A 10,545-nucleotide genomic window follows, 5' to 3' on the forward strand; every position below is an offset into this window, starting at 1 on the left:
ACTTGGACTATAATGTATGCCTGCAGCAAAGCTTACCCTTAGGGGGATAGATCCAGGCAAAGATTCATGTAGATCCTGAGAGTGGGCTAAGAAGTCTTGGATAAAAAGTCTGGAGTATGGCCTAAAGAGGCCCCACAGGAGGAAGAGTGCAGTCAGAGGAGGAGCTTGACTGGCCTATTTTGCCCAGGCCTAAGGGATGTGCAATGTTCTTCAACTCATGAAACCATCTAAGCATTTTGTAACCATCTAGACTTTCTGCAGTGTTTTTAAAAAAATTCTCTTATAATTTTTTAAAAATAACCTGAGGTAGAATTGAATTGCCCAGTTAGAGGTGTTTTGTACAGTTTATATTCAGAGGAAGATCATGTGGGGAAGGAAGTGAAGGTAGTCCTGGGGAAGAGGTCTGGTTTGTGTTAGACTTGGAAAACAGCAAAATTTGGTTTGGGCAGTTGAAAGGAAAATCTGGAAGAAAAACAGTGGCATTTCCACAGTGGATGCATAAGAAAAGAATGGAATGAAGAATAAGAGATCCAACTATGTAGAAGAGAGGACTTGTGTAGTAATGGGAGATAGACTGAGTAGGTTGGAATAGAAGTTTGTTGCAAAAAATAAAAGATTTCTGAATCTTGAATTTTTTTTTTTAACCTGTAAAATAGGTAGATACCTCCATGCCCATCTCTCAGAATTGTCTTGGGAAGCAGATGAGTAGAGCTCTAATGTATATGACAGCAGATGTAAGCAGTGAAATCTATACTGGTATAGATATAAACTATAAACTATACTGGTCGAATTTATAGTGAACTGAGTAACAGGCTGAAAAGTTGGCAGTTGTAGTGATAACAGTTGAAATAAACTCCCTTCATCAAGGGCATTGTGTTTTTGAGGTTTTCCGTGGCAGCTCCTGTGATGATTCACAATGCAAAATAACCTGTTTCCCCCTGAGTTTTCAGTAATGGGGAGGTCTACTGAGTTTAGAGTCCTGTAAAATTCCTTTGGTTCCTATTCTTAAGGAAATAAAATTCTAGAACAGATGTTACCCTATGAGACCTCCCCAGAATCTGGAGGCATGTGAGAGGGCCCCTAACCACGTTAGACCAGAACCTAGAAGATTTGCACCCAGTAATGCTGCAGGATACCAGCCCTACCAGTTCCCTTACATATGATGCTCTTTGTGCTTAGCAGGCTGAGTAAGACTTATGCGCTATGGAGTCTGTCCTTGGATTCCATAGCATTCATTACACAGCGTGCATGCCATCCTTTGGTTAAAGAATGTGTTCCGGCGGCAGAATAAATCCTAGTCTTTGTACTAGGATCAAGTTAGTCTCCTGGCACAGCCGGGAGACAGTGCAGCTTTCTTTTCAAAGTGCTATTTTTAGCTGTTGCCAAGGGGATATTCAGCATGATATTGATAATTGCATTAATCCTCAATTTAACACAATCTGTGAAAGCAACAGCTCTTTTCCAGTGTTTATTACTTAATGGGTCACTGAGTTGTGATTTATCAGACCAAAAAAATAAAATGCCTTCCTTAGAATAATTGGCCTCTGTAGTATGTTCCAGAGCCTCTTGGCCAGTTCAACTTTTAGGCCTAGTTGTAACAACACTGTGAACTTCTCTCAGGCTGCCTGCTCAGGCTGGCCCCTGTCAATAATTCCTTCTGGGTATACTTTGGATCTTGGCTTTTCTCATTGGAATATTAATGTTCTAAATTTACCAAATAATGATTAGACTCTTAAAACACACTTCACAAGAGCCTGATCTGGCAGTCTGAATGACCTATCTGTGTTCATAGAACATTCCTGGTAAGTTGGCATTGGAGAACAGATTATAGATCAGAAAGTAGCTTAAAATTATAGAGAGTGAAATTGTTAATGGATGGGCATTGAATTCTTAATAACTTGATGAGCCACCCTTCCCTGAAGAATTTTTATTTTTGATAGTACTGTTTTAAAATATATATATATTACAGACCTGTGATGGATTTATTCATGTGATCCTGTAATTTTCTCTTAACTCATTAACATGCTATCCTGCATTAATATTTTTTTAATGTGAAACCAATTTTTCATTTTACTGTTAGAACTTTATTAGCCAGTGATATATGGTTGTTTGTGTTTGTGTGAATTTAAGATTGATTAAATAAAGTCACTACTATTTATAGGGTTTTCATTTTACCCTAATTGAAATTATTTTAGAATTTTTGTCTTGTTTTATTTTTTCACACATTTCTCCACATACCCTCCTGCCCCAACCTTTGAGCTTGGTGTTTTTTGTTTCATAATTTGTTTAGATTCTGCTTATAAGAGGGACTGTATGGTGCTTGTCTTTCTCTGATTTATTTCACTTAGCATAATGCCCTGGAGGTCTATCCATGTTGTGGCAGATAGCAAGACGTCATTCCTTTTTTTTTTTTTTTTTTTTGTCTTTTTTTTCCAAGATGTCATTCTTTTTATGGCTAAATAATATTCCTTTGTGTGTGTATAACCACAGTTTCTTTATCCATTCGTCCTTTTTCTTTTTTTGAGATATGACTCTTCTGTTTTTGGCTGGGTTGGGTCTTTGCCGTGTGCAGGCTTTCTCTCATTGTGGTGAGCAGGGGCTGCTCTTTGTTGTGGTGGGCGGGCTTCTCGTTGCAGTGGCGTCCCTTGATGCAGAGCACAGGATCTAGGCACGTAGGCCCGCCCACTGTAGTTGCAGCACGTGGGCTTAGTTGCTCTGTGGTGTATGGGATCTTCCTGGACCAGGGATTGAACCTGTGTTCCCTGGATTGGCTGGCGGATTCTTAACCACTGGAAAGCCAGGGAATTCCCTATCCATTTGTTCACTGATGGCCGTTTCAGTTGTTCCCATATCTTGGCTATTGTATATAATGTTGCAGTTGAACATGGGGATGCACTATCTTTTTGAGTTAGCGCTTTCATTTTCTTCAGATAAACATCCAAAAGTGGACTTGCTGAATCATATGGTAGTTCTGTTTTTAAGTTTTTAAGAAATGTCCATACTGTTTTCCATAGTGGCTTCACAGTCCTACCAGCAGTGCGCAAGGGTTTTCTTCTCTCCGCATTCTTGCCAACACCGGTTATTTCTTGTCTTCTGATAATAGTTATTCTAACAGGTGTGGAATGATATCTCACTGTAGTTCTGATTTGCATTTCCCTGCTGATTAATGATGTTGAACATCTTTTCCTGTTCACCATGTATGTCGTCTTTGGAAAAATGTCCATTCAGATCTTGACCCACTTTTTAATAAGGTTGGGGAGTTTTTGCTTTTAAGTTATGTGAGTTCTTTATGTATTTTAGATATTACCCCCTTATCAAGTATATGATTTATAACTATTTTCTTCCATTCATTTTGTTGATGGTTTCCTTTACTGTGCAGAAGCTCTTCAGTCTGATGTGGTCCCACTTGGTTATTTTTGCTTTTGGTGTCAGATTCAGAAAATCATCACCAAGACTTACTTCAAGCAGCTTACCACCTCTGTTTTCTTCTAGGAGTATTATGGTTTCAGGCCTTACATTCAAGTCTCTAATCCATTTTGAGTTAACTTTTGTGTGTGGTATAACACAGTGGTTTGTTTTCATTCTTTTGCATGTGGCTGTTCAGTTTTCCCAGCACCACTTACTGAAGAGACTGTCCTTTTCCCATTATATATTAGTGGCTCCTTTATCATAAATTAATTGACCGTATGTGTGTGGGTTTATTCCTGGGCTCTCTATTCTGTTTCCCTGATCAATGTGTCTGTTTTTATGCCAATACCATACCATTTTTATTACTATAGTTTTGTAAGTGTAGGTTGAAATCAGGGAGCGTGATGCCTCCAACTTTGTTTCTCCAGGTCACTTTGTCTATTTGGGATTGAAATAACTTTTAACTGGATTCATTATGGGGTTTTCTTTGCTTCCAGCATAGAATTCCCTTTCTTATATGGAGGAAACTCCCCTTGTTGAGTGCTGGTCAGTCCCCCTGTTCACTCTGTTCACTTGACAGCCAAGGCATGTGACTATGCTTGGCTCATACCAAAACTTTAAATCTAAATTAGGACAAAAAAGGGGGAATGGTTAGGGTCTGTTGGCTGTTATTACAGCCCTATCTTGGCGAGACTCTTCTCCTAGAAGACACATCAATATTTTTTAGCTTTTTGACTTCAGAATTGCCTTGAGTCCTGTCTGTCTTATAAGTCCATATTTTAGGCCTCCCCATGATTGTGTGAGCCCCATGGTAGCTTTCCAGTAAACTTAAGCCCTTAAAAAAATTTTTTTTTCTTTTTTGCCCGAGATAGACAGTCCTTTTGCTTGCCTCCAGAAATCCTAACCGGGCTTCCCAAATGACTCAGTGGTAAAAAAAAAAAATAATAATCTGCCTGCCAGTACAGGGAGACGTGAGTTTGATCCCTGGGTCGGGAAGATTTCCAGGAGGAGAAAGTGGCAACCCACCCCAGTATCCTTGCCTGGGCAATACCATGAACAGAGGAGCCTGGCAGGCTGCTGTCCATGGGTTCACAAAAGAGTCAGACGTGACTTAGTGACTAAACAACAAAAAATCCTCACCAGTTCAACAGAGGATATTACAGTTCAGGCACCTTCCTCTGGGTGGTAGTAGGTAAATGTGGCCACATTTTTGTATTTTGATTGTCATCACCACTACCCATCTTATATTTTCCTGTATTCCCTTGGAATAGGCCTTCTTCAGATATGTTATATCCTAAAATGAATTATTATTGTCTGCTGAACATCTGGCCTATAATAGATGTCGTAAAAATTAGATTCTGTTTATACCTATTTCTTAGTTTCTTTATTGAGATTCATCAAGTGTTCTGTTTCTTTCAGAGTATCGTAATAAGGTATTTGCAAAGCACCCAGATCTCAGCAGCTCATTTACAGATCTTCTCCAGAAGCATTATATTTTTTAAATTTGGTTCAGGATGTTGCTTGTACTGTCGATGAAAAAGTCTGCTAATTTTGTGTTCTCCCATTGGAGTTTTTATTGAGTCAGAAACTTCAAGAATGAAGGAAGAGATTTTTGGAGATTCTCTTTTGTTTAAATGCTGTCAAAGGTGGCATGCTAGCTCTGCTTATGCCGGCCAACTTGCCAAGGTGTTCAGGGCTGAGAGCACATAGGGGCTCGGCACGTGTCTTTTTTGCCCCACAGACTAACATTCACTCTACCTTTGAGTCCCATGAGTGCCCTACCATCTGCATGAATTTCTGTTGATAGAAGAGGCTAGGAAAAGAGACTTCTGGGTTTCTCAAATTTCCCTGTGTTAGCCTGCTAACAGCATACCACCTGACCCTGCAAACAAGACTCATCCCCCATAGTACACTCTGCCAGCCTCTGTATGCCTGCTTATGACACAGAGTGCAGTTGTAGCTAAATAAGTATGACATTGTTTATTTTACAGAAAAATAATAGCTAATTTTTGAACCCTTATTCACCAGTGTATTGGAAGCTTTGCATACATATCACGTTAACCCATAAATCTATTAGCTTTAATTTTTATATGAAGAAATTAACACCCAGAAAGATCTGAAACTTGTCCAAGGTCATCTGCAATTAATAAGTAGCAGATCTAGAATTTTAATTTATAAAGGTAAGCATACCAGTGGGTCTATTAGTTTCATTTTTAGTAAGTGGAAATTACTGTTCCATGCAAAAGCCAGAAACAAAGAAAACCTGGGTTTTGTCTTTTTAGTGTCAAGAATTCACTTGATGTTTAGCCAGATGGTCGTGTGTTTTTTTTCTGTGTGTTTGAGATTTAGATAAAACTGACCCAGTTCTCAAAAGTCAAGCTGCTGGCTGTTGAATAGCCTAGTGTAATGAAAGCTGGCCTTTCTGTTCACTTATCATAATACTGTATTTATGTCATTCTCTGATCTTTTTCAGAGAAGGAGAGAAGAGAGCTCTAGACTAAAGGAGGAGGGAAATGAGCAGTTTAAGAAGGGAGGTAAGATGTGTTTTTCAGCGCTGATGCTGGCTGTCTTGACTCCTCATTCTTTTGTAGAGTCTGTGAAGAAACACTGAAGAATGTTTGGAAACAGCTAGCAGATCTGAACTGCTAACAGTACTGAAGAACAAAGCTCTCTGAGTTTTTGTTTTGGGAAACTAATCCAGAATGTTAAAAGGCTGTTTGCCGCATTGCTGTAAAAAGAGGGTCTCAGTTCCTCACTTAGTGACAGTGCTGTGAATACTGGCCCCGTGCGGCCTGTGCTGCCTCGAGAAGGGTTTTGCTTACACTTCAGTTGCTCTTTCAAGTTCCTTTTTCTATAGATGCCTTAACTAGAGAGATGGTCCTAATGCATTTCTTGTATTTGCTTAGGGATAATTGAGGTTCATTTTTATGATTTGGGGGAACTATCTGATCTTATTATCAAATTTGTCACGTCTCATTTTGCTTTGGATATCTAGGAGCAGTAACATCTTCCCTTTGTTACTTTTAGGTTAAAAAAAATTTTTTTTTCGTGTATCCTGATCTATCAATTGTCACTTCTTTTTTTAAGAGAACTAAAGATTCTTTGAAAGTTTTATCTCTTTATATTTTAATATTAAATATTTCAAACCTGAGAAAGGAGTGAGTAGGCAATTATCTTTTAGTATCCTAACTAATTCTGTATGTGGCAATGAATGTATGAGTTTATCACCATTTTCTCTCTAAGGTGTTTAGTCAACTAGTGGTTTCTAACATAGTTTCTTTTAGCTCTATAAAATGTCTCTCCAGACACTTCATGGAAGCATTTTTAGCCTGGTTGACTCCATGAAAGCAGAATATCTTTAATGAAAAATAGAGAGAGTTTTTTTCTTCATTCTGGGCTGTTAATTCCAGATTTTAGTCTCTCATCTGTCCAGTTTCCTAATCCCGTTTCAAAACTCTTTACTAAATTGATAAGCCAAGTGAAAGGTGAATGTATAGAATGGAAAGCTATACATCCTGAGGTCATTTGGAATACAGTAATATCAGGAATAAAATCATAACAACTTCTTATATTTTCCCTTATCCTCAGATTACATAGAAGCCGAAAGTTCTTATACTCGTGCCCTGCAGACGTGTCCCTCCTGTTTCCAGAAAGACCGGTCTGTTCTGTTTTCCAACAGAGCTGCAGCAAGGATGAAACAGGTATGTCTTGGACCCTGTCTTTTTCAGAAGCACATGAATTTGCACTTTTTTTGTAGGATAGCTTCTCCCCGGAAACAAGCATAGGGGCTTTAAAGTTGCTGCCTCTCTTTTCCTACACCTATATTTTGCTGATTTAAAGGGCGTGGGAAGGATAGAAGCATAATTTTGAAAAACTTAAGTCAGATTACTGTTCATATTCCTTATTAAAAAGTGGCTGAGTGAATACTTTCACAGAAGGAAGCCTGGCACAGTTTCTACCAAACCAGGGTAGGTTAATGAATCAAACAGCCAAGTAGTACATGTCCTAGCATAGCTCCAGCTGCTTACTCCAGGCCTCTGGAACTTTAGATAAGACTCAAAGGGACAGGAAGCCATGCTTGAAACTGGACTTCAAGGTGCTTATCCCTGAGATTCTGATTTTCTGTTGAAAGTATGGACATAGGGAGAAGTGTCCAAGAGCTGAGGTGAAAAGTACCCTTAATGCAAAATGGGTGTCAGGGAAAATTCAGAAGCATTTTTGTATTTCCAAAGGATTGAGAACCTGGTGTTGCAGGGTGAATGGAGAGTAGAGGAGAGTGTTGTGATATTTGTTTGGTATCATGTCGGTATTAAAAGTTAGATTGGTGATTTGTTGATATTCCTGTTTAGACAGCATAGTAAATCTTGCTGGATTGAAATGGTGAGCGCTTGAAAAAACAAACAGTACCACTTGTTAAAGACTACTTATATTCAAAGCACAAGGGTAGAATTTTTTTTACCTTTAAGCAACCACAAAGCAGGCGTACGATTGGGTGAAGTGGTTTTCTGTTTTTTTTGATCAGGTATCTATGTCATTTTCTTTTTGATGTTGACTGATGAGGGTTTTTAAAGGGGAGAGTGGGGGCTGCGCTTGAATGTTTGGACATTCAAAAAGTTTTATTTTAATCCAGGCTTGTGTGTTTTGTTACTGGATTCAGTGTCCAGGGTGAAGTTTTAATATTTTTAGAGTGATTCATGTGACATAAGAGAGGGAATAATTCTAGAGCATACAGAGTATACAAACAGACATTTTGTATTAGGGGAAATAAAACAATTTTTAGATTTATTTAAAACAACATTCATTAATACATTCTACCATCGATCAGAATTCACAACTAACAGTCTTTCCACTTAGCTGGAAAATTCTGATTTCACTTTTGCCTCTGGGAGACATCAAGCCACATTCACAGACTGGAAATTGTCATTGTGAATTGAGATCGAGGACACCTTCGGTGTCAGAGAAAATGCACCATACCCATTTGGCTCCTGGAATTTGGGATTCTTTGTTCTCATAATTGCCAAAACTAGTGCCATTGCTGCTGGCATTAGGCTAGGATGAGCAACTCGTTCCTGAGTTAGGGAAATGGATGGCCTTGCTAGTCTCTGTCATAGCCGAGGGGAACTCAGAAGAAACTTGCTATGTAACTCTGACCTCTACAAGGGATAAGTTTGCTGGTGGGCTCTTTTTGTTTTATTTTTTCAACTTTCATTCTGAATATTTTTAAGAAGATTCTAAAATTACAGACTTGGAGACTTTTAGGAATGCACTGAAGTGATTTAAGGAGCCTATTCTGAGTTTAAGGAAGTGATAGGTTAAATATTTTAAGAAGAATTTCTGAAAGACAAGTTTGCAGGCTCAGCATCCCTGATGGGGTATGCCTGGCTAAGCTTCATGTTTCACGTCTGGAGAGGGAAAAGGCAAACCTGGAGTTAGGGCAGGTTTTAGCTCTAGGCCTGACTACACAACAGTAAACAAAGTCCCACAAAAAATAGGTTCTAAGAATAGTTACTTGAGGGCACAAAGAATACCACCACATCAGCTGTACACACGAGTTATATAGATTTACTCCTATATCAGAAACTTTAAAAATGGCATTGTGTGTCTCAGACTTAAAAGTTAGGGAAATACTGACTTCCAGTTTTCTGTACTACAGGACTTCTTGTTAGAGTTTTTAGTATGTGAATTGCTGTTTTGGACATTGGAAGAGATAATGTAGTTAGTGTTTCCCAGACGACTCTGGAACCTGTTTTTGCTTATTGTGGGTAAAGTACACATACTATAAAATTGACCATTTTAACTATTTTTAGATACATTCATAGTATTAGGCAATGATCATCATGTCCGGTTCCAGAAATTTTTTATGACCCTAAGAAAAACCCATTAAGTAGTCACTCCCCATCCTGGAACTGTTTTTGATTGAATCCTGAAACTCAATTTGGTAGACAGTGTTCTAAAATATTCTACAAAGTATTTGGCATTTGCCATAGTAGCCATTATGGAAGTATTAATAGCAGATGAATATCAGAGCTAGAATCTAGTTCTTTTGAGAATCTGGTTCTCAAGCTAGAATCTAGTTCTTTTGAAATCCTATGTTCTTTTCACTATGCTGTGCTTCTCAATTCAGCAAATTAAATTAGATTTTTGGCTGGTTCTTTTGTATTTTTGTTTGGTTAGTGAATCAATTAAGGTTCATAACTGAGACTACATAAGAAGCCATGCCCTGTCTGTATGTGGACCACCTCTGTACTTCCTGGAAAATACCACTTTGGGTGTGATATGTAACAGTTCACCAACGAGGAAGGTTACTCATTCAATTATTCATGTGTCAGTCATTTGTCCTGTTTATTGATCACAGAGTTTTCTCACTATCAACATTCTAATGTAAAATGTCGCAGGCCAATTGCAGCAATCTTTAAATAAAGATACTTCAGGAGGAAGCTCCTTGAATAATTTGTTGCCAGGAGTCTTTCAAGTCAGCTGTCAGCATAGTTTGAATTTTAGCTTGGAAGTGGTATGCATGTTTTGGTGTGATTTCCTTGAAAAGCATGCATCTATCTGTGTAAGCAATTATTAATGATCAGTTTATGTCATTGAGCCTTTGAGCTGTTGAGACAGAATTAGGGTGACACATATTAATGATCTATTTCCTTTTAGGACAAGAAAGAGATGGCCATCAGTGACTGCAGCAAAGGTACAGCTTTTTGGTCTTGTACATGGTGACATACAAGAGCATTACCTCAGCTGTTGTTTAGTTGCTGAGCTGTGACCGACTCTTTTGTGACCCCGTGGACTGTAGCCCACCAGGCTCCTTTGACCATAGGGTTCCCAGGCAAAGAATACTGAAGTGGGTTGCCATTTCATTCTCCAGGGGCTCTTCCTGACCCAGGGATTAAACCTTTGTCTCCTGCTTTGGCAGGTGGATTCTTTACCACTGAGTCACCTGGGAAGCCTGTTACTTCAGCTAGACAACAAATGCAGAGGCTGTCAGTCAGATGTGTACTTGTACACATGCACCCTTCTGGGGCTGCTAAATGAGAAGCTTCGGGTCTTTCTCAGAGGTGTCCTGCACAGTAGTCATCTTAGTGAAAGCATTTTTTGAATGGACAGTACAGTCAGTTTATCCTGCATTGGTAAATA

The 10,545-nt window shown here is 38.8% G+C and overlaps 1 protein-coding gene across 2 annotated transcripts in view; it reads left to right on the plus strand.

Annotated features, from left to right (window-relative positions):
- Positions 1–10,545, plus strand: part of TTC1 (tetratricopeptide repeat domain 1) — a 48,436-nt gene that overhangs the window by 23,606 nt on the left and 14,285 nt on the right. For both annotated transcript variants that reach the window (XM_004009032.5, XM_004009031.5), the window contains exons 3-5: positions 5,882–5,942; positions 6,997–7,109; positions 10,063–10,099. In XM_004009032.5, the coding sequence (XP_004009081.1) occupies positions 5,882–5,942; positions 6,997–7,109; positions 10,063–10,099 (211 nt within the window). The remainder of the gene's footprint in view (positions 1–5,881; positions 5,943–6,996; positions 7,110–10,062; positions 10,100–10,545) is intronic.

This window comes from Ovis aries, chromosome 5, assembly GCF_016772045.2.
Source record: "Ovis aries strain OAR_USU_Benz2616 breed Rambouillet chromosome 5, ARS-UI_Ramb_v3.0, whole genome shotgun sequence".
Taxonomy (NCBI): Eukaryota; Metazoa; Chordata; class Mammalia; order Artiodactyla; family Bovidae; genus Ovis; species Ovis aries.